This window comes from Trachypithecus francoisi, unplaced genomic scaffold (assembly GCF_009764315.1).
Source record: "Trachypithecus francoisi isolate TF-2019V2 unplaced genomic scaffold, Tfra_2.0 Lachesis_group9, whole genome shotgun sequence".
NCBI classification, from domain to species: Eukaryota; Metazoa; Chordata; class Mammalia; order Primates; family Cercopithecidae; genus Trachypithecus; species Trachypithecus francoisi.
The window spans coordinates 76,067,850-76,092,679 of record NW_022681474.1 but is presented as its reverse complement, the minus strand read 5'-3'; the positions used below and the strand labels follow the sequence as shown (position 1 = coordinate 76,092,679).

Sequence of the window (24,830 nt, the reverse complement as noted above, 5' to 3'; positions counted from 1 at the left end):
GGGCAGAAGGTGGGTGAGGGATAAAAGACTACACACTGGGTCAGTGTACAGTGCTCCAGCAATGGGTGCACCAAAATCTCAGAAATCACCACGAAAGAACTTATTCATGTAACCAAACACCACCTGTTCCCCAAAAACCTACTGAAATTTTTAAAAATTTAAAAATAAGGATTACACCAGGTTACTATGAATGGAACTTTTCTATCTTGCTAAACATATATAATTAAATATAATTATCTTAAACATAAGTTAAATATACATATTGTTTTATAAGTGTTAGGTATAAAAAAATTCCTTTAGCTAATTTTCTACTGCTATTCTTGATATCCTAAGAAAAAGAGGCAAAAAGTGCCCTACAGAAAAATCTCAGAAAATCTAGAGATAACTAAATAGTAAAGCTGAAATAACCAGTTCCTTTAAAGGGAAGCAAATAGGGAGGGCATTTAGGGAATTGAAGGAATACTTATTTATAGCCCCTTAATCAATATTGTTGATTTCATAAATTATGCAAATACAGGTTTCAAATTGCATTAAGTTTTTCCTCACCCTATCTGGAAAATCTACTAGGTATTAGCTACTAGTTTGATTTCTAAACCTCACAAAAAGGAGGAAAAGCCAGAGGAAGAACCACTGCTCAATTATGAAGCCAACTGGAAAAACAGATGATATGGTTTGGCTCTCTGTCCCCAACCAAATGTCAGCTCTAAGTGGAATCCCCATGTACTGAGGGAGGAACCTGTTGGGAGGTGATTGGATTACGGGAGTGTTTTCCCCCAAATTGTTCTCATGACAGTGAGGGAGTTCTCATGAGATCTGATAGTTTTAAAAGTGGCAGTTTCCCCTGCACTTTCTCTCTCCTGCAGCCATGTAAGACCTGCCTTGTTTTTCCTTCACCTTCCTCCATGATTCTAAGTTTCCTGAGGCCTCCTCAGCCATGCAGAACTACGAGTCAACAAAAATCTCTTTTTTTTTTTTTTTTTTTTTTTTTGAGGCGGAGTCTCTCTCTGTCGCCCAGGCTGGAGTGCAGTGGCGCAATCTCGGCTCACTGCAAGCTCCGCCTCCCGGGTTCACGCCATTCTCCTGCCTCAGCCTGGCAAGTAGCTGGGACTACAGGCGCCCGCCACCTCGCCCGGCTAGTTTTTTGTATTTTTAGTAGAGACGGGGTTTCACCATGTTAGCCAGGATGGTCTCGATCTCCTGACCTCGTGATCCGCCCGTCTCGGCCTCCCAAAGTGCTGGGATTACAGGCTTGAGCCACCGCGCCCGGCCAAAATCTCTTTTCTTTATAAATTATCCAGTCTCAGGTAGTATCTTTAAAGCAGTATGAAAATGGACTAATACAATAAGACCTTTCTTTGCTACATCAATCTCCAGCTATTCCTGAGAACAATACAAGATAAAAGCAGAAAGAATAATAAGTAGAGAATTTGGGTCCGCAGATTAGGGGTGAAGGAAGAGGGATGCAACAGACATGTATGTCAGCTTGTTTCAGTTCATGCCTCCTGCAACATGACTAGTAGCTAGCTCCAGAAAACTACCAAACAGGCTAGAGATTACATTTGGAAAACTCTCAATTTTTTCAAACCTACTAAATGTTATACTTTTCTATCCCTCCAAATAATTATATCCAAAGGTTTTTGATGCTACATGTATTAGCCTCTTACATGTTTATACACAGGTACAAATGATATTTATTTGTATGAATAGCATGAAATGCTCAAAGATAATTGCCAACAAATGTTATATTTTTAAATTCCAGGGCGGTTCCAAGATGGCCAAATAGGAACAGCTCCAGTCTACAGCTCCCAGCATGAGAGATGCACAAGACGGGTGATTTCTGCATTTCCAACTGAGGTACCGGGTTCATCTCACTGGGGCTTGTCGGACAGTGGGTGCAGCCCACTGAGCATGAGCTGAAGCAGAGTGAGGCATCGCCTCACCCAGGAAGTCCAAGAGGTCAGGGAATTCCTGTTCCTAGCCAAGGGAAGCTGTGACAGATGGCACCTGCAAAACTGGGTCACTCCCACCCTAATACTGTGCTTTTCCAAGGGTCTCAGCAAATGGCACAGCAGGAGATTATATCCCAGGCCTGGCATAGAGGGTCCCACACCCACGGAGCCTTGCTCATTGCTAGCACAGTCATCTGAGATGGAACTGCAAGGTGGCAGCAAGGTTGGGGGAGGGGTGCCCGCCATTACTGAGCCTTCAGTAGGTAAACAAAGCAGCCAGGAAGCTTGAACTGGGTGGAGCCCACCGCAGCTCAAGGAGGCCTGCCTGCCTCTGTAGACTCCACCTCTGGGGGCAGGACAAAGCCAAACAAAAGGCAGTAGAAACCTCTGCAGATTTAAATGTCCCTGTCTGACAGCTTTGAAGAGACTAGTGGTTCTCCCAAAATGGAGGTTGAGATCTGAGAACGGACAGGCTGCCTCCTCAAGTGGGTCCTTGACCCCCGAGCAGCCTAACCGGGAGGCACCCCCCAGTAGGGGCAGACTGACACCTCACACAGCTGGGTATCTCTCTGAGACGAAGCTTCCAGAGGAAAGATCAGGCAACAACATTTGCTGTTCAGCAATATTCGCTGTTCTGCAGCCTCCGCTGTTGATACCCAGGCAAACAGGGTCTGGAGTGGGACCTCCAGCAAACTCCAACAGACCTGCAGCTGAGGGTCCTGACTGTTAGAAGGAAAACTAACAAACAGAAAGGATATCCACACCGAAACCCCATCTGTACGTCACCATCATCAAAGACCAAAAGTAGATAAAACCACAAAGATGGGGGAAAAAAAGAGCAGAAAAGCTGAAAATTCTAAAAATCAGAGCACCTCTCCCCCTCCAAAGGAATTCAGCTGCTCGCCAGCAACAGAACAAAGCTGGACGGAGAATAACTTTGACAAGTTGAGAGTAGGCTTCAGATGATCAAAATTCTCCAAGATAAAGGAGGAAGTTTGAACCCATGGCAAAGAAGATAAAAACCTTGAAAAAAGATTAGACAAATGGCTAACTAGAATAAACAGTGTAGAGAAGTCCTTAAATCACCGGATGGAGCTGAAAACCATGGCATGAGAACTACATGACGAATGCACAAGCTTCAGGAGCTGATTCGATCAACTGGAAGAAAGGGTAGCAGTGACTGAAGATCAAATGAATGAAATGAAACAAGAAGAGAAGTTTAGAGAAAAAAGAGTAAACAGAAACAAAAAATCCTCCAAGAAATATGGGACTATAAGAAAAGGCCAAATCTATGTTTGATTGGTGTACCTGAAAGTGACAGGGAGAATGGAACCAAGTTGGAAAACACTCTGCAGGATATTATCCAGGAGAACTTCCCCAATCTAGCAAGGCAGGCCAATATTCAAATTCAGGAAATACAGAGAACGCCCCAAAGATACTCCTCGAGAAGGGCAACTCCAAGACGCATAATTGTCAGATTCACCAAAGTTGAAATGAAGGAAAAAATGTTAAGGGCAGCCAGAGAGAAAGGTCAGGTTGCCCACAAAGTGAAGCCCATCAGACTAAGAGCAGATCTGTCAGCAGAAACTCTACAAGTCAGAAAAGAGTGGGGGCCAATACTCAACATTCTTAAAGATAAGAATTTTCAACCCAGAATTTCATATACAGCCAAACTAAGCTTCATAAGTGAAGGAGAAATAAAATCCTTTACAGACAAGCAAATGTTGAGAGATTTTGTCACCACCAAGCATGCCCTACAAGAGCTCCTGAAGGAAGCACTAAACATGGAAAGGAAGAACCGGAACAAGCCACTTCTAAAACATGCCAAATTGTAAAGACCATCGATGCCAGGAAGAAACTGCATCAACTAACGAGCAAAATAACCAGCTAACATCATAATGACAAGATCAAATTCACACATAATAATATTAAACTTAAATGTAAATGGGCTAAAGCTCCAATTAAAAGACACAGACTGGCAAACTGGATAAAGAGTCAAGACCCATCAGTGTGCTATATTCAGGAGACCCATCTCACATGCAGAGACACACATAGGCTCAAAATAAAGGGATGGAGGAGGATCTACCAAGCAAATGGAAAGCAAAAAAAAAGCAGAGGTTGCAATCCTAGTCTCTGATAAAACAGACTTTAAACCAACAAAAGATCAAGAGACAAAGAAGGCCATTACACAATAGTAAAGGGATCACTCAATTCAACAAGTAGAGCAAACTATCCTAAATATATATGCACCCAACACAGGAGCACCCAGATTCATAAAGCAAGTCCTGAGAGACCTACAAAGAGACTGAGAATCCCACACAATAATAATCAGAGACTTTTACACCCGACTGTCAACATTACACAGATCAACAAGTCAGAAGGTTAACAAGGATATCCAGGAATTGAACTCAGCTCTGCACCAAGCAGATGTAATAGACATCTACAGAACTCTGCACCCCAAATCAACAGAATATACATTCTTTTCAGCACCACATCGCACTTATTCCAAAATTGACCACATAGTTGGAAGCAAAGCACTCCTCAGCAAATGTAAAAGAACAGAAATTATAACAAATTGTCTCTCAGACCACAGTGCAATCAAACTAGAACTCAGGATTAAGAAACTCACTCAAAACTGCGTAACTACATGGAAACTGAACAACTTGCTCCTGAATGACAACTGGGTACATAACGAAATGAAGACAGAAATAAAGATGTTCTTTGAAACCAATGAGAATAAAGACACATGTACCAGAATCTTGGGGACACATTTAAAGCAGTGTGTAGAGGGAAATTTATAGCACTAAATCCCACAAGAGAAAGCAGGAAAGATCTAAAATTGACACCCTAACATCACAATTAAAAGAACCAGAGAAGCAAGAGCAAACACATTCAAAAGCTAGCAGAAGGCCAGAAATAACTAAGATCAGAGCAGAACTGAAGGAGACAGACACAAAAAACCCTTAAAAAAATCAATGAATCCAAGAGCTGGTGTTTTGAAAAGATCAACAAAATTGATAGACCACTAGCAAGACTAATAAAGAAGAAAAGAGAGAAGAATCAAACAGGTGCAATAAAAAATGATAAAGGTGATATCACCACCGATCCCACAGAAATACAAACTACCATCAGAGGATACTATAAACAACTCTACACAAATAAACTACAAAATCTAGAAGAAATGGATAAATTCCAGGACACATACACCCTCCCAAGACTAAACCAGGAAGAAGTTGAATCCCTGAATAGACCAGTAATAGGCTCTGAAATTGAGGCAATAATTAATAGCCTACCAACCAAGAAAAGTCCAGGACCAGACGTATTCACAGACAAATTCTACCAGAGGTACGAGGAGGAGCTGGTACCATTCCTTCTGAAACTATTCCAATCAATAGAAAAAGAGGGAATCCTCCCTAACTCATTTGATGAGGCCAACATCATCCTGATACCAAAGCCTGGCAGAGACACAACAAAAAAAGAGAATTTTAGACCAATATCCCTGATGAACATCGATGCAAAAATTCTCAATAAAATACTGGCAAACCGGATTCAGCAGCACATCAAAAAGCTTATCCACCATGATCAAGTGGGCTTCATCCCTGGGATGCAAGGCTGGTTCAACATTCGCAAATCAATAAACGTAATCCAGCATATAAACAGAACCAAAGACAAGAACCACACGATTATCTCAATAGATGCAGAAAAGGCTTTTGACAAAATTCAACAGCCCTTTATGCTAAAAACGCTCAATAAATTCGGTATTGATGGAACGTACCTCAAAATAATAAGAGCTATTTATGACAAACCCACAGCCAATATCATACTGAATGGGCAAAAACTGGAAAAATTCCCTTTGAAAACTGGCACAAGACAGGGATGCCCTCTCTCACCACTCCTATTCAACATAGTGTTGGAAGTTCTGGCTAGGGCAATCAGGCAAGAGAAAGAAATCAAGGGTATCCAGTTAGGAAAAGAAGAAGTCAAATTGTCCCTGTTTGCAGATGACATGATTGTATACTTAGAAAACCCCATCGTCTCAGCCTAAAAGCTCCTTAAGCTGATAAGCAACTTCAGCAAAGTCTCAGGATACAAAACGAATGTGCAAAAATCACAAGCATTCTTATACACCAATAACAGACAAACAGAGAGCCAAATCATGAGTGAACTCCCATTCACAATTGCTTCAAAGAGAATAAAATACCCAGGAATCCAACTTACAAGGGATGTGAAAGGACCTCTTCAAGGGGAATTACAAATCACTGCTCAATGAAATAAAAGAGGTCACAAACAAGTGGAAGAACGAACATTCCATGCTCATGGCTAGGAAGAATCAATATCATGAAAATGGCCCATACTGCTCATGGTAATGTATGCCATCCCCATCAAGCTACCAATGACTTTCTTCACAGAATTGGAAAAAACTACTTTAAAGTCCATATGGTACCAAAAAATAGCCTGCACTGCCAAGTCAATCCTAAGCCAAAAGAACAAAGCTGGAGGCATCAAGCTACCTGACTTCAAACTATACTACAAGGCCACAGTAACCAAAACAGCATGGTACTGGTATCAAAACAGAGAGATAGACCAATGGAACAGAACAGAGACCTCAGAAATAATACCACACATCTACAACCATCTGATCTTTGACAAACCTGACAAAAACAAGAAATGGGGAAAGGATTCCCTATTTAATAAATGGTGCTTGGAAAACTGGCTAGCCATATGTAGAAAGCTGAAACTGGATCCCCTCCTTACATCTTATACAAAAATTAATTCAAGATGGATTAAAGACTTAAATGTTAGACCTAAAACCATAAAAACCCTAGAAGAAAACCTAGGCAATACCATTCAGGACATAGGCATGGGCAAGGACTTCATGTCTAAAACACAAAAAGCAATGGCAACGAAAGCCAAAATTGACAAATGGGATCTAATTAAACTAAAGAGCTTCTACATGGCAAAAGAAACTACCATCAGAGTGAACAGGCAACCTACAGAATGGGAGACAATTTTTGCAATCTACCCATCTGACAAAGGGCCAATATCCAGAATCTACAAAGAACTCAAACAAACTTACAAGAAAAAACAAACAACCCCACCAAAAAGTGGGCAAAGGATATGAACAGACACTTCTCAGAAGAAGACATTTATGCAGCCAACAGACACATGAAAAAATGCTCACCATCATTGACCATCAGAGAAATGCAAATCAAAACCACGATGAGACACCATCTCACACCAGTTAGAATGGCGATTATTAAAAAGTCAGGAAGCAACAGGTGCTGGAGAGGTTATGGAGAAACAGGAAGACTTTTACACTGTTGCTGGGACTGTAAACTAGTTCAACCATTGTGGAAGACAGTGTGGCAATTCCTCAAGGATCTAGAACTAGAAATACCATTTGACCCAGCAATCCCATTACTAGGTATATACCCAAAGGATTATAAATCATGCTGCTATAGACACATGCATACATATGTTTACTGCGGCACTATTCACAATAGCAAAGACTTGGAACCAACCCAAATGTCCATCAATGATAGACTGGATTAAGAAAATGTGGCACACATACACTATGGAATACTATGCAGCCATAAAAAAGGATGACTTCATGTCCTTTGTAGGGACATGGATGAAGCTGGAAGCCATCATTCTCAGCAAACTATCGCGAGGACAAAACACCAAACACCACATGTTCTCAATCATAGGTGGCAATTGAACAATGAGAACACTTGGACACAGGAAGGGGAACATCACACACCAGGGCCTGTCGTGGGGTCGGGGGAGTGGGGAGGGATAGCATTAGGAGACATACCTAATGTAAATGACGAGTTAATGGGTGCAGCACACCAACATGGCAGATGTATACATATGTAACAAACCTGTATGTTGTGCACGTGTACCCTAGAACTTAAAGTATAATAAATAAAATAAAATAAAATTCCACTGCTCATGTGCTAAAAGTAGGTAATCGTGATGATTGTACAATTCTGTGAATACACAGGAAACCACTGAGTTGTATACTTTAAATGGATCAGTTTTATGGTATGTAAATTATATCTCAATAAAACTATCATAATAAAATTAAAAGAAAAAACCTCATTGGTCAAAACATTCTTATTGTTCAAATTATTATATGATAGTTTGTTGAACAAGTTGGCTTTCAGCATTTTACTACTTTGGATTATTAAAAACAGTACCAGCTTTATAAAATTCTACCCTGAACACATAAGAAAAGATACCCCAACAACAAGAACAAAAACCAACATGAAATAATGTCATTAATTTAAGACTACATAAAACACAGTAATGCAAACTGTAGTATTGTACTAAAACTCAAGCAAATATGTTTTCATGATCCTGTGAGCTAAACATGTACATACGTTTGCCATCTTCTATTTCTTTCATTTGCAATCCAAAGGATAAAAACAGAAAGATGATTCTATGAAGTTGCCAGTAAAATCAAAAGAAAACAATCTGCATGGTTCAACAGTTTTGCCCCACTTCTTCCAGAGCTAACAAAGTAGGAAAGAAGTAGAAAATCCCTTGAAGCAACTGTTGCTACTACTGGACCACTGTGTTATCATATATACTTTATTTCTTGTCCTTTTTTCCCTTCAGTTTATGTTTTCTCCTCTCATCACTCAGCTTCCTCACTTCATCCTCTCATCTTAGTAGCACAATATCTCCAAAAATGGAGATATTTGAAAATAAATATCTCCATTTATTTTCAAATGAGAGAATTAGAGTTTATAAAATATTTTCACATAAGATAACATGCATCTTTACAACTCAGTGGTATTACTTTCTATTTGTAGAAGAAAAGGTGGAGCTCAAAAAGATTACTGAGTTAGCCAAGTTCACAAAATTTGTAAATAACCAAGACAGAGGCCAAATATTTTTACTTCAAAGTTACTGCTCCTTCTATATTAGCATAGCTGAACTTCAAGATTATATAGTACTAAAGACCAAAAAGGTTGATTACCAGCAATCCCTTGATTTTTTAAATTATATGCTAGTAATCCTAAACTAAAAATGCTATCTTTAATTAAAATATTTCTTCTCTTATCCAAATTCTTTCTGTATACTCTATTCATAGTAATTATGCTATTTTTGCTGTTATTCTACTCTTTCCAAACAATCCTTTAAACTAAGTGTTTAATTATCTAGATTTTTAATCAAACACCAACCTCAGCAACCTTCATTAATTTTTCAGCGTCACTTTACTGAGGAATAATGATTTACTCTAAATTAAACAGCAATCAGTAGCAAAGTTCATTGGAATCTAGATATTGTACTTTCTCCTTTCCTTTATCTCATTTATAGCATTCCTGAAAACTTCCACTTACAGCAAAGGGGGAAAAAAAGGAAGGCATTAAATGAGTTTGCGAGAGATTATATAGGGAATGATGACCAAAGGGCAATCATAATGACTTGTAAAGTAATTTAAGCAAAATGTTGATCTGAATCATAGACACATATATATTTAGGACTAAAAAGACCTGTAAGCCCACAAAAAAGAAGGAAGGAATTAAGGGAGGGAGGAAAAAAAGAGAGTTAATAGAGCTTCGGTTCACTTTCTTTTTTTTATACAATTAAAGTACAGAGGAATCACAAATACTGAAGGGAGATACGGATTTACTATTAGCTAGCTGAGGATACTCACAGAGAGATACAAGGGTTCCCTATTAGTGAATCCTGGCACACAAAGTCAGTAAGTTAAAGGAAGACAAGAATTGACCAAAGGAATAGGCAGACTCACACTGGAATCCCCTTCTCTTTCTGTCCTCCAAGTATGGATCAAGAACTATCCACATCAGAAACACCCATGGCTTTTAACAGGTCTATCACTATACTCCAACATAGACCTGTATAAACAAAATGTCTGGGAGTTGGACTTTTATATTTGCATTTTAACAAGACCATAGGTTATTTTTAAACCTACTGAAGTTTGAAGCCCTTTCCCTTCAATTCACCTTTGTCAATGGTCAGTCAAGCTGCTTATTTAATTAAATTGTGTCTGCTTTGGCAAATGCTTTCTGGGGGCAAATACTGCTTCAGGTATTAGTTAATCTTAAAAAAGAGAAATTCTGTGTCCTTATTTAGGTCATATTCCCTATGAAACTTACCAGTGTTTTTCAAAAGACTGTAATTTAAAGCCTGGAGGTGAGGGATGAAGGAATAGTATAAGAGACAGGGAGGAAGTCATGCAGAGACAATATTTTTCTTGATTTTGTAAAAATTACTCAAAATGGGAAAAGAAACTACACAATAAATTAGGACAGAACATCTGCAAATTAAGATAGTATTAAGTATATATGCTTCCATTCAACTATAAGAGATTGGCCATTTACTTGTATATGCCACTTTAAAAATCATTATGAAAACAAAAGTATTAATAAGTTTCATTTAGTGAAAGAAAGATTAGAAAGCAGAACATATATATTCTGTGTTTTTATAATACATACTATATTAAATTTTAATTTTACATAAGGTCTTTAAAGAAGGTACACTCATGAATTAAAACTGAAAGATAATTTTCATGAAAAGATTACCATTTGGTGCAGTGGGAGGTGACCAGATGCCATAATATTTTGGCAAATATTTTCGTAGCTCTAGAAGAACACCATCAAAACAGTCAGCAGCATAAACCTGAAACAGAGAAATATAACATTGCTAGGTTCTTACAATGCTTTGTAACTGCCCTGCACATTTCTCAAATAAAATATATTATGTTGAATTATAATTCATCTGGTATGGCTTCAATTGCAAGTAAATTTGGAACAAGCAAAAAATATTACTGTGTGTCTCCAATGAGTAACTATGTATTATTTAGAGTACACTCTTGTTGGTTATCTAATTCTAGCCTTTTACTATCCTTGAACTATTTTACAACTTTGTAAGTTATAGATACTGATAGCAAATGCAAAATAACTCTTGTCCATAGACATGTAAATACATTCTAGCCAGAGGATGTTCTTCTGACTTTCCTCCATGCACCCTGAGAGGAGGAAATGTAGTGGCAATATGAAAATTCACATCAAACTTCCATTATTCCAGATAAATGTTTCTTTAACTTCTCTTTTGAACAAGTTTTAACATCTATCTGGTTCCCTCATTAAACAATACGTTAAAGCAAATCTTTAACATATATTTATTTTATATCTACAAGGTGATTTTTGATTTTATCTTTTTTTTAAAAAATCCTTTAACCCAGTGTAAGTCTAATTGCTGCTCATTTAATTCCTTGATTTGTAACCATTAATAATTCTAAAAGATACTAGAAAATTCTAATATCCTAGAACTAGATTCTAGTTTTCCTAGAAGAGATAATATTTTTTGTTTAAAAAATGACATGTAACACATTTTATCTAATGAACTTTCTCTAAATATTCCCTACCTAATTATTTAAAATCATTGAAGTTTACTGGTGTAAAATGCTTACGAAAACTTAGTATTAGAATCTAATTATATATGCCAAACCATATTTATGTCAAGTAGTTGTATGCAACGTAATTCTTCAAAATAAATTCAAGTGTGGCAGACTCTTGGCAGACCAAATATCCATGTGGTACATTGTATTTCCCAGACTCACCTGTTGAATTGTTAGTAGAAGTGATTTATATTAGTCACTTCCAGGCCAAGGTAATTTAGAGCAAGTGTACCTGAACATCCTTCCATTCCTAGCACAATGACCATGGGTGCAGTGCTGAGGATGAGCTAATTACAAGATGAAGGAATGAAGTAGATCTCTGTGTACTATCTAAAGAACTCCATGCTATATTTATAAATGAAAAAGATAAAAGGCATATTACATACAAATATATAGAGCAGATCTATGGAATTAAGTAAGATACATATGTGGGTATCATCTCTGCAAAGGCACAGGAAAAATGATAAATACTCATTTGAAACTACTGATAGTTTAATTCTGGAACGGAAATGAAAGATAAATTTTCTCTTCTTATTTAGAATATTTTTTTAAAGTAGTGGGGCTGGTGTTTACTGCAACATGCCAGGCAAGATAACGTAAGAACCTTTCTTTTTGTTGTTGTTTTTTGTTTTTTGAGAGGGAGTCTCGCTCTGTCGCCCAGGCTGGAGTGCAGTGGCGTGATCTCAGCTTACTGGAAGCTCTGCCTCCTGGGTTTACACCATTCTCCTGCCTCAGCCTCCCAGGTAGCTGGGACTACAGGCATCCACCACCATGCCTGGCTAATTTTTTGTATTTTTAGTAGAGACGAGGTTTCACCGTGTTAGCCAGGATGGTCTCGATCTCCTGACCTCCTGATCCACCCACTTCAGCCTAAGATAACCTAAAAACCTTTCTATCTTGAAATGTAGTATAAAATATAACAAATATTTTCTTAAATGCATAGCTGAGCTCTCAAGGAAAAAAAAGGGAATTCTTCTTAGTTTTGCTTGCCTATGAAACAAAAGTGTTAACACAAGCAGTGATGTTTGGGCTTCACAGAGGTTCACTCAAGACCTGAACCAAAGGATCTCAGAACTCAGGGATGAGGCAGAGCTGAGGACAGAGTTACTATACTGAAACATGGAGACTAAATAAAATTCTAAATCCTGAAAAATAAAAATCTTGGCTTCCTTCTGCCTCCCCTAACCACTGAACTCCAAGAATGCTGGCAGCTAAGCTTACAGAGAAAAACAGAGAAGCAGCAAATAAACAATATTAGGAATGAAAAGGGAATCTCAACTGATAGAACATAATTTTTTTTTAATACTAGGAAAAGCTTTGTCAAGAGGGCAATTTGTATTAAAAAGGCAATCTAGGCCAGGCGCGGTGGCTAACGCCTGTAATGCCAGCACTTTGGGAGGCTGAGGTAGGTGGATAACCTGAGGTCAGGAGTTCCAGACCAGCCTGGCCAACATGGCAAAACCCCATCTCTACCAAAAATACAAAAATTAGCCAGGCATGGTGGCATGCACTTGTAATCCCAGCTACTCAGGAAGCTGAGGCAGGAGAATCACTTGAACCCAGGAGGTGGAGGTTGCAATGAGCAGAGATCACGTCACTGGACTGCAGCCTGGGCAATAGCAAGACCATCTCTCAAAAGAAAAAAAGTAATCTAAATATATTGTACTATCACACTAACAAATAAAAATCTGAAGAACTTTAAGAAACTGAATCACTGGTTAAAAATATATCCCTTCCCAGGAAAAAATGAAAGAAAGAAAGCATGAAAAAGAGGAAAGAAAGAAAAATACAGAGGGGGACATTCCAAGATGGCCGAATAGAAACAGCTCCAGTAGCAGCTCCCAGCGTGATCCATGCTTGCCTCACCAGGGAAGCACAAGGGGTCGGGGGATTTCCCTTATCCTAGCCAAGGGAAGCCGTGACAGACTACCTGGAAAAACGGGACACTGCTGCCAAATACTGCACTTTTCCCAAGGTCTTAACAACCGGCAGGTAAGGAGATTCTCTCCCATGCATGGCTCGCTGGGTCCCATGCCAATGGAGCCTTGCTCACTGCTAGCACAGTGGTCTGAGATCGAACTGTGAGGCGGCAGCCTGGCTGGGGGAGGGGAGACCACCATTACTGAGGCTTGAGTAGGTAAACAAAGAAGCTGGGAAGCTTGAAGGGGTGGAGCCCACCACAGCTCAACAAGGCCTAACGCCTCTAGACTCCAACTCTGTGGGTAGGGCATAGCTGAACAAAAGGCAGCAGACAACTTCTGCAGACTTAAACATCCCTGTCTGACAGCTCTGAAGAGAGCAGTGGTTCTCCAAGCATGGCGTTTGAGCTCTGAGAATAGACAGACTGCCTCTTCAAGTGTGTTCCTGACCCCCGTATACCCTAACTGGGAGACACATCCCAGTAGGGGCCAATAGACAGCTCATATAGGCGGCTGCTCCTCTGGGACAAAGCTTCCAGAGGAAGGATCAGGCAGCAATATTTGCTGTTGTGCAGCATTTGCTGTTCTGCAGCCTCCACTGGTGATACCCAGGCAAACAGGGTCTTGAGTGGACCTCCAGCAAACTCCAACATACCTAGAGCTGAGGGACCTGACTGTTAGAAGGAAAACTAACAAACAGAAAGGAATAGCACCAACATCAACAAAAACTTCATCTACACCAAAATCCCATCTGTAGGTCACCAACATCAAAGACAAAAGGTAGATAAAAACCACAAAGATGGGGAGAAACGAGAGCAGAAAAGCTGAAAATTCAAAAATCAGAGTGTCTCTTCTCCTCCAAAGGATCACATCTCCTTGCCAGCAATGGAACAAAGCTGGACAGAGAATGACTTTTGACGAGTTGACAGAAGTAGACGTCACAAGATCGGTAATAACACACTTCTCTGAGCTAAAGGAGGATATTCAAACCCATCATAAGGAAGCTAAAAACCTTGAAAAAATATTAGACGAGTGGCTAACTAGAATAAACAGTGTAGAGAAGTCCTTAAATGACCTGATGGAGCTCAAAACCATGGTAAGAGAACTTTGTGATGCATGCACAAGCTTCAATAGCCAATTCAATCAAGTGGAAGAAAGGGTATCAGTGATTGAAGATCAAATAAATGAAATAAAGCGAGAAGACAAGGTTAGAGAAAAAAGAGTAACAAGAAATGAACAAAGCCTCCAAGAAATATGGGATTATGTGAAAAGACCAAATCTACGTTTGATTGGTGTACCTGGAAGCAATGGGGAGAATGGAACCAAGTTAGAAAACACTCTTCGAGATATTATCCAGGAGAACTTCCCCAACCTAGTGAAGCAGGCCAACATTCAAATTCAGGAAATACAGAGAATGCCACAAAGATACTTCTCGAGAAGAGCAACTCCAAGACACGTAATAGTCCGATTCACCAAGGTTGAAATGAAGGAAAAAGTGTTAAGGGCAGCCAGAGAGAAAGGTTGCATTACCCACAAAGGGAAGCCCATCAGACTAACAGTGGATCTCTTGGCAGAAACCCTAAAGCCAGAAGACAGTGGGGGCCAATATTCAACATTCTTAAAGAAAAGAATTTTCAACCCAGAATTTCATATCCAGCCAAACTAAGCTTCATAAGTGAAGGAGAAATAGAATCCTTTAGACAAGTAAACGCTGAGAGACTTTGTCACCACCAGGCCTGCCTTACAAAAGCTCCTGAAGTAAGCACTAAACCTGTAAAGAAACAACCAGTACCACCACTGCAAAAACATGCCAAATTGTACAGACCACTGATGTTATGAAAAAACTGCATCAATTAACGGGCAAAATAACCAGCTAACATCGTAAAGACAGGATCAAATTCACACTTAAAAATATTAAACTTAAATGTAAATGGGCTAAATGCTCCAATTAAAAGACACAGACTGGAAAATTGGACAAAAAAATCAAAACCCATTGGTGTGCTGTATTCAGGAGACCCATCTCATGTGCAAAGACGCACATAGGTTCAAAATAAAGGGATGGAGGAAGATCTACCAAGCAAATGGAAAGCAAAAAGAAGCATAGGTTGCAATCCTAGTCTCTGATAAAACAGACTTTAAACCAACAAGGATCAAAAGAGACAAAGAAGTCCATCACACAATAGTAAAGGTATCACTCAATTCAACAAGAGCTAACTATCCTAAATATATATGCACCCAACACACGAGCACCCAGATTCATAAAGCAAGTCCTGAGAGACCTACAAAGAGACTGAGAATCCCACACAATAATAATCGGAGACTTTTACACCTGACTATCAACATTAGACAGATCAACAAGACAGAAGGTTAACAAGGATATCCAGGAATTGAGCTCAGCTCTGCACCAAGCAGACCTAATAGACATCTACAGAACTCTCCACCTCAAATCAACAGAATATACATTCTTCTTAGCACCACATCGCACTTATTCTAAAATTGACCACATAATTGGAAGTAAAGCACTCCTCAGGAAATGTAAAAGAACAGAAATCAAAACAAACTATCTCTCAGACCACAGTGCAATCAAACTAGAACTCAGGATTAAGAAACTTACTAAAAACCACACAACTACATGGAAACTGAACAACTTGCTCCTGAATGACAACTGGGTACATAATGAAATGAAGGCAGAAATAAAGATGTTCTTTGAAAACAATGATAACAAAGACACACATAACAGAATCTCAGGGACACATTTAAAGCAGTGTGTAGAGGGAAATTTATAGCACTAAATGCCCACAAGGAAAGCAGGAAAGATCTAAAATTGACACCCTAATATCACAATTAAAAGAACTAGAGAAGCAAGAGCAAACACATTCGAAAGCTAGCAGAAGGCAAAAAATAACTAAGATCAGAGCAGAGCTGAAAGACACAAAAAACCCTTCAAATGATGAATCCAGCAGCTGGTTTTTTGAAAAGATCAACAAAACTGATAGACCGCCAGCAAGACTAATAAAGAAGAAAAGAGAGAAGAATCAAACAGACTCAATAAAAAATGATAAAGAGGATATCACCACCGATCCCACAGAAATACAAACAACCATCAGAGAATACTATAAACAACTCTACGCAAATAAACCACAAAATCTAGAAGAAGTGCATAAATTCCTGGACATATACACCCTGCCAAGACTAAACCAGGAAGAAGTTGAACCTCAGAATAGACCAATAACACAGAACTTTGGGAGGCAGAGGCAGGGGGACTGCCTGAGCCCAGGCGTTCAAGACTAGCCTGGACAACATGGTAAAACCCCATCTCTACAAAAAAAAAACTGTTTTAAAATTAGCCAGGCTTGCTGGCCTGTGCCTGTAGTTCCAGCTACTGTGGGGAGGTTGGGTGGGGTGGGGTGGGGAGATGCTGAGGTGAGAGGATCACTTGAGCTTAAGTGTTTTAGACCAGCCTGGACAACAAAGTGAGACCCCATCTCTACAAAAAAATACAAAAATTAGCCGGGCTTTGTGGCACACGCCTGCAGTTCCGACTACTTAGGAGGCACAGGCTGAGCTGGGAGAATAGCTTGCGCCTGGGAGGCAGAGGTTGCAATGAATCAAGATCATGCCACTGTACTTCAGCCTGGGCAACAGAGCCAGATTCTATCTCAAAAAAGAAAAAATCAAAACAGAAAAGATGCTATGTATCGTCCCTTTCCCACTCCACCCTTCTCTACCAAGAGGCTGACTTGAATCAACTGCATCAGTGAGGTCCCTTGCCCTCTTGCCCTTGGAAGACATAAACAAGAGACTGGAGGGTACGAGAACAGTTGAAGTCAGTTATTTACTTTCCTAGCTCCCTCCTTAACAGGTCATGTCTTATCATAAAGTTACCTTCCCTAGGTTCAGGGAATCACTCTCTCCACTTCAGGCCCAAGGATGGTATAACATTATAACATCTCTTGCAGGTTGCCATAAGCTCTAACCCTATCTTTGTAAATATCCCTTTATGAAACCAACAGAGTATATCATTTGTATCTTGACAAAACGTTGCCTCACACAGAGGGTATTTTAATTTCTTTAACCTGAGAAGAAGTATCTACCATTTACACAGAAGAAGAATCTAAGAATTGAAATAGAATAGAAAATACTAGACTGCATCACATACAGTAAAGATAAGCACTGCTTTCCATGAAGCTTTTGTTTCCGTTACATACACACAGTGACTATACTGTCAAATATGTGTCTAACTGTGAGTCACCACCAGAAAACTCTGAAAAACACTTTGAAGACAACAAAATACATCTTACCTCACTTACCATATTATAGAATTCCAGCTCTCTTGGGCCCCTTGGAGGTGGTTGTAACTGTTTCAAAACTGTGCCATCTGGATGTTGTAGTATACCTACAGAACAAAAATCAGAAATTTTTTAATGCTTTAATAATAGTAAACCTTGCTTCATTAAATAGATTTATTCCTGAAGTGACAGGTAAACTACTTCCATTAAACTTAAGGGTTTACTTTTACTTATTTCAGAAATTTTAACATTCAACCAACATGTTTCAGTACTTATTATATGCAAAGCACCAGAACATAAATTCCAAATATCTTCATTTTAGTGTCTCCAACCACTACCTCTTTTGGCACCCTCAGGCTTTATAATGCATAGAACATAAGTGTAAATTTGTATAAAAATTCCTCAGTAATAGGCTTTCTATAAGATGTTAATTTATAGTTATAAGAAGCAAGTTAAAAGCAATAGCACAAATTGACCCCACTTTTAAAACCAGAAAAGAACATTTGTGTTAACAGTGGCAATATATGAATTTCCTACTTGGCAATTTTTTACAAGTCTCTGTTGTCTAACAGCAACTAAAACATTTGCTGATTCAAATGCACTGTATACAATTGTATAGATAGTACCAGGGCATCTAGCCAATGGGTAAAGTGAGGGCTGAAATCAGGCAACAAGCCGAGAGCAGGAAGGGGCAACTTTTTATAATCTGTCCAAAGAGGGAGACTTTTTATAAAGCTGCCATATATATATACCAACAATGGTCCTACCCCTATACCATGAAGACACATTCCAAATTTATATGTTAAAATCTTAAATTTTGATGTATTGGGATTTTATAAAATCATGCTAGTCAGAATATCGCTCAAATAAACATATTTAGAATTTTGATAAAATATGCCACTTGAGTTTCCTTTTCTTTTTGGCAAGTGTTAGGAATTTTTTTCTTTCTGTCAGATAGGTAATGTGCTAACACTGCAATAAGATTAGAGTGAGGCATATCTCACGCATAAGCATGAAAACTCAATCATTGTGCTTATAAACTACAAAAGGATCTAGAATTTTTAATAATGCCAAAAAATGCAGAATCCAGCCAAAAGAAGCAGAAAGTCTCAAGAGATACAGAAATCAAGTTTTTTTTTTTTTAATCTTAAGACTTAGAATAGGCCAGGCATGCTGGCTCACACCTGTAATTCCAGCACTTTGGTAGTCCGTGGCTGGAAGAGTCTGAGATGAGTCTGGGCAACATAGTAGACCCTGTTTCCACAAAACATTTAAAAAAGAAAATTAACTGGGCATGGTGGCATGTGTCTATCGTCCCACCTACTCAGGAGAACGAGGTGGGAAGATGCCTTGAGCCCAGGAGTTTGAGGCCGCAATTAGCTATGATCAGTCCACTGCACTTCAACCTGGGTGACAGCGCAAGAGCCCTTCTCTAAAAAAAATTGTTTAAAATTTTAAAAAGGCCTAGATACAGAATAGAAGGAAGGTAAATATTAATCTTTCTGTATAAGACTGGTTGGTAAACAGTTAAAAGACTTCAAAGAGTAGTCCGCTATAACTAAAAATTTCTGAAGAATTCTGTTCCTGAAGGTTTGGATGGAGCACAAGAAAGGCCTTTATTCCCATGGTTATAACATTTTCTGTGGAGCTTAAAATGAGTAAAGAAGCTTTGATGAATAGTATTCCAGAGGAAAATAAAAATTGAACTTTCATAAATAAGCAGAGAACCATGACAGCTTCCCTGCCTTGGAGCAAACACCTCAGTCTAGATACAGGTGATCTTCCCATTAGACAAATACATTTTATCAGGCAAGCAGTAATCAGCCAAGCCGTAGACAACTGTGTGGGATAGCAGGATGGATTAGAGACTGTAATAATCCCAACACAAAAAGAAATTGCTTGATCCAATATGTCTCCCATATTACTCACCCTGCAACATAACCCCTCACATTTGAGAAGATAGAAGGTGGTAATCTTGGCATTCTCTGGGTGAGTGAATTCCAGGATCCAAATAAACCAACAGTCAACCAACAGTTTCTCAGCCTGCAACCAAATACCCACCCCCAGCTCAAAAACTGTCAAGATAAAAAATGAGGCACATTGGAATGGGCTGAGCCAATAACAGATACACTGAATCTAAGACTGCAGCCTAACACTAGCTCAACTAAACTCAGTCCCTTACCCTAAACACCAGAAAGGGTATGTACTCCATGGGGGATCAAAACAAAACAAAAAATAGTATGCATCACTTCCCACTGTTCTTTAAACAAAATGCCCTAGATTCAAGAAAAAATTATGACACGAGTATATCAGCAAAACATAAAGCACAATCAAGAGAAACATTAACAGGAGATGACATACAGATGACCAAGTCATTGTAATTAGCAAGCAAGCATTTTAAAACAAAAAGTATAAATATACCAAAGAAACTATAGAAAAAGATTAACGTAAATGCTAAAGAGATTAGGTACTTCAGGAGATAAATAAACTATGAAAAAAACTCTAAAACTGAAAAGGCACAGTATCTGAAATAAAAAATTTAATTAATGGGATTTAATCAACAGATAAGCAATCACAGAAGAGCAAAGAACATTCAGAAAGACCAATACAAAATATCTAAATTAAAGCAAATACAGAAAAGTATCTAAAAAGAAAAAAAAAATGTATACAGCATTAGAAACCTGTAAGGTAATACCAAGAGTTTTTAACAAACATGTAGTTGGGGTACTATAAAAAGAAAAGAGAATGGGCCAGAGAAAAAAATCTGGGCTTTCAAGTTTCCACCTAGGATACAGAAAGCTGGAAGAAGCATTGCTCCCACTTATAATCTACAAAATCATAATTTTTCATGAAGCCATCAAAGTGTTGAGATAATAACCAACAAACTTGAAATCTAAAGGAAGACATACACCATGAAAAAAAAAAAAAAGACAAATGAGAGAACTGGCTCACCCATGGAGGGGAATGGGAAGGTGGGGTTACCTTACAGGGGGGTTAGAAAAATACAGCTAAAATTTTTAACAAATAGCTAATGGCAAAGTGTAGATTGAGTGAGGGTATAAAACTCCAAGAAGTTGTAAACACTTGCGACATTTTCTTCCAGGCTGTCAAGAAAAAGACTGGAGAGACGCAGAAAGCCAGAAAAAGTGACCATCAGAGGTACAGGCATGGAGGAAGTGAGGCACCACTACTAAAAAAGACCCTATTCCTCTCTGGATCCAAAAGTCTTAAGTTGTTGAGGTAAGAGCAGCAAATCATGTTGCCCCAAGAAACAGGTGACAAGCCATTGAGGATGGTAGAAGAATAAAGAAAAATTTTCTCCAACCCTGGGAGGGTGAAGGAAGACAGGAAATCATATGCAGTCCTAGCTTTAGAGGTCTCCTGCTGCTGGGGGTGAGAAGGAAACTCATGCAAAGGACCTGATGAAGACACAAGGCAGTCTGACTTCTACAGGAAAGAGGGGCAGGATCGCTGAACAAGTCTCATTCCCCAAAACTTAGGATCACAGAGCATACCTAACATTGAAGCTGGGCCAAGACAATAGAGGATACCTCTTCAGTCTAGCACCAGGGTAGCTATCACCAAGTAAAAAATAATAGTAATCTACATTTGCGGGAGGGGCATGAACATAGAGAAAACTGCGTCTGAGGCCTAGGTGCACAAAGAAGACCTAAAGCAGAGGGTTAAACAGGAATACTGAGAAAAATCCTCTGGCAAATTAGGTCCACCCTGAACAAAAGATGACACTAGCAGAATTTCAAATCTGTGGTGCACTGACAGTATTTTAGTCAGCCGGAGTTTGCATAACAAAATGCCATAGACTGAGCAGCTTAAACCATAGAAATTTATTTTTCCATATTTCTGAAGGCTAGAAGTCCCAGACCAAGGTGCTGGGAGATTTGGTTCCTAGTATGGGCTCTCTTAGCTTGTAGAAGGTCACCTTCTCACTGTGTTCTCATATGGCAGACAGAGAGCTAACTCTCTAGTGCCTTTTCTTATAATGACACATTCTGTTGGGTCAAGACTTCACCCTTATGACCTCATTTAACCTTACTTACCTCCAGAAAGGTGCAATCTCCAGATATGCTTACATTTCCAGGGGAGGGGGGCTTCAACATATGAATTTTGAAGGACACAAACACTCAGTCCGTAACAGAAACCAATTATAACAACAACATTTAAATTTATCTAAACTCCTCATTAGATTGGTTCAAATCACCAACATTATCAGTCAAGCAGAAGAGGTATATTCATTTCAGTAACAAATACTGTTGCCTTCAGTTTGCTACAGTCCTACCCATGATGCCCACTAGAAGTTAATAAAAATTACAACAGATAAAAAAAGCAAGGAAAATAATACTGTCAAGAGATACAGGAAAATACAGACCAGTATCAGAAATGACAGTGATGCTAACATTATCAGACAGGGGAACTTAACCGTAATTAATATGTTAAAGCTGTAAGAGAAAAAGTACACAACATGTATGAAAAGACAAGTGCTTCCATCAGACAGAAACTTTAAGAGTTTAATGGACTCAAGCCTGTAATCCTAGCACTTTGGGAGGCCGAGACGGGCGGATCACGAGGTCAGGAGATCGAGACCATCCTGACTAACACGGTGAAACCCCGTCTCTACTAAAAACCACAAAAAACTAGCCGGGCGAGGTGGCGGCGCCTGTAGTCCCAGCTACTCGGGAGGCTGAGGCAGGAGAATGGCGTGAACCCGGGAGGCGGAGCTTGCAGTGAGCTGAGATCCGGCCACAGAACTCCAGCCTGGGTGACAGCGCGAGACTCTGTCTCAAAAAAAAAAAAAAAAAAGAGTTTAATGGAAATAGTAGAAATAAAATACATGGTAACAAACATGAAGAAAGCTTTCTACAGGTTCATCACTAGACTCAAAACAACCAAGGAGAGAATCAGTAAATTTGATGTCCCGGTCAATAGAAATTATACAAATTGAAACACAAAGGGAGAAAAAACAAAAAGGAAGGAGAAATCAGAAGAAAACATCCCAGATCTTTAGAATAATATCAAACAGTCTATGATAATGATAACTATCTGATATGTTTTGGTTCTGTGTGCCCACCCAAATCTCATGTTGAATTGTAATCCCCTGTGTTGGGGGGAGGGACTTGGTGGGAGGTGACTGGATCATGGGGGCAGATATACCCCTTGCTGTTCTCATGATAGTGAGTTCTCCTAAGATCTGGTAGTTTGAAAGTGTGTAGCACTTCCCCCTTCTCTCTCTCTTCCTCCTACTCAGCCATGTAAAGAAGGTGTGGGCTTCCCCTTTGCCTTCCACCACGACTGAAAGTTTCCTGAGGCTTTCCCAGCCATACTGCCTGTACAGTCTGTGGGACTGAGTTAATTAAACCTCTTTTCTTCATAAATTACGTCTCAGGTAGTTCTTTATAGCAGTGTGAAAATGAACTAATACACTATCCTAGGAAAAAAATCTGAGAAAGGCACACCCGTGTTGATTATAACATTATTCACAATAGCTGAGAAGTGGAAGCAACTTCTATGTCCATTGACAGATGAATGGGTAAAAAAAAAAAAAAAAAGCTGTATAGGCATACAATAGAATGTCATTCATTATTTTGTATATATACATGCATATGTATTGCAAGTATGGATATGCACTGTATATGCATACAATAGAATGTCACTGCCTTTAAAAAAAGAAAAATTCTGTCTTATGCTAACGCATGGATGAAACTTAAAGACATTATGCTAAGTGAAATAAACCAGTAACAAAAAGATAACTACTACATGATTACACTTATATGAGATATTTAAAGCAGTTAAAATCTTGGAAAACAGAAAATAGAATGCTAGCTGCCAAGGGCCAGGAAAAGGGAGAAAAACGGAGTTGTTGTTCAGTGGACATGAGTTTTAAAAGATGAAAAAGTAGGCCAGGCAACGGTGGCTCATGCCTATAATCCCAGCACTTTGGGAAACTGAGGCAGCCAGATCACTTGAGGTCAGCAGTTCGAAACCAGCCTGGCCATCATGGTGGAACCCCGTCTCTACTAAAAACACAAAAATTAGCCAAAGGTGGTGGTGGTGGCACATGCCTGTAAACCCAACTACTCGGGAGGCTGAGGCAGAAGAATCACTTGAATCCAGGAGGTGGAAGATGCTGTGAGCTGAGATCATGTCACTGCACTCCAGCCTGGGTGACAGAGCAAGATTCTGTCTCAAAAAAAAAAAAAAAGATGAAAAAGTCCCAGAGATCTGTTGCACATCAATGTGCACATAATTAAGAGTACTGTACATTTAAAAATGGCTAAGGTGGCAAACTGCATGTGCTTTTCAACAAAATTAAAAATGTTGTATATTCAGCAGGATTACAAATATTCAAAATAAATGCACGCTAAAATTTCTATCTGCGGAAGGCACTTTCTAAATATTTGTTTTTTGATACATAACTGTACATACTTACGTGTGTGCACATATATGTATTTTGATATGTGCTTACAATGTGTAATGATCAAATAAGGGCAATCAGCATATCCATCACCTCAAATGCATAATTTATTTGTGTTGGGAACATTTCAAATATTCTCTTCTAGCTATTTTGAAATATACATTTTTATGAACTATAATCACCCTATCATGCTATTAAACACTAGAACTTACTCCTTCTAAGTGTATTTTTGCACCCGTTAAACAATCTCTCTTCATTCCTCCCAACAACCTTTCCCAGCTTCTGGCAACCATCATTCTACTGTCTACCACCATGAGATCAATGTTTTTAGCTCCCACATCTGAAGAAGATCATGTGTTGTCTTTCCATGCCTGGTTTATTTCGCTTCATATAATGAGCTCCAATTCCATCCACGTTGCTGCAAATAACAGAATTTCATTCTTTTCTATGGCTGAATAATATTCCATTATGAACCACACTTTATCTATTCATCTGTTGTGGACACTTAGGTTGATTCCATATGCTGGCTATTGTGAATACAGCTACAGTAAACATGGGAGTACAGATATCTCTTCAACATATTGATTTCTTTTGGATATATATTCACAAGTAGGAATGCTGGATCATATGGCTGATTTATTTTTAGTTTTTTGAGGAATTTCCATACTATTTCCCAAAGTGGCTACACTAATTTACATACCTAACAACTGTGTAGTAGTGTTCTCTTTCTCCACATCCTTGCCAGCATCTGCTGTTCTTTTACTTAAAAAAAAAAAAAAATGTATACGCTGTTACTGTTTTTGAGATAGG

At 39.0% G+C, this 24,830-nt stretch overlaps 1 protein-coding gene and 1 non-coding gene across 3 annotated transcripts in view; both read right to left on the bottom strand.

Moving 5' to 3' along the window:
* Positions 1-24,830, bottom strand: part of IPMK (inositol polyphosphate multikinase) — a 78,429-nt gene that overhangs the window by 34,662 nt on the left and 18,937 nt on the right. Inside the window, exons 2-3 of one of the 2 annotated variants that reach the window (XM_033209768.1) lie at positions 17,612-17,697; positions 10,505-10,601 (exon numbers count right to left, since the gene is read on the bottom strand). In XM_033209768.1, the coding sequence (XP_033065659.1) occupies positions 10,505-10,601; positions 17,612-17,697 (183 nt within the window). Of the gene's footprint in view, positions 1-10,504; positions 10,602-17,602; positions 17,698-24,830 lie in introns of both variants that reach the window. The other variant, XM_033209767.1, reaches the window with a different exon arrangement.
* On the bottom strand, positions 18,539-18,642 carry LOC117082926. Its single transcript, XR_004436848.1, has one exon. It is a non-coding gene; the product is annotated as a small nucleolar RNA U13 (small nucleolar RNA).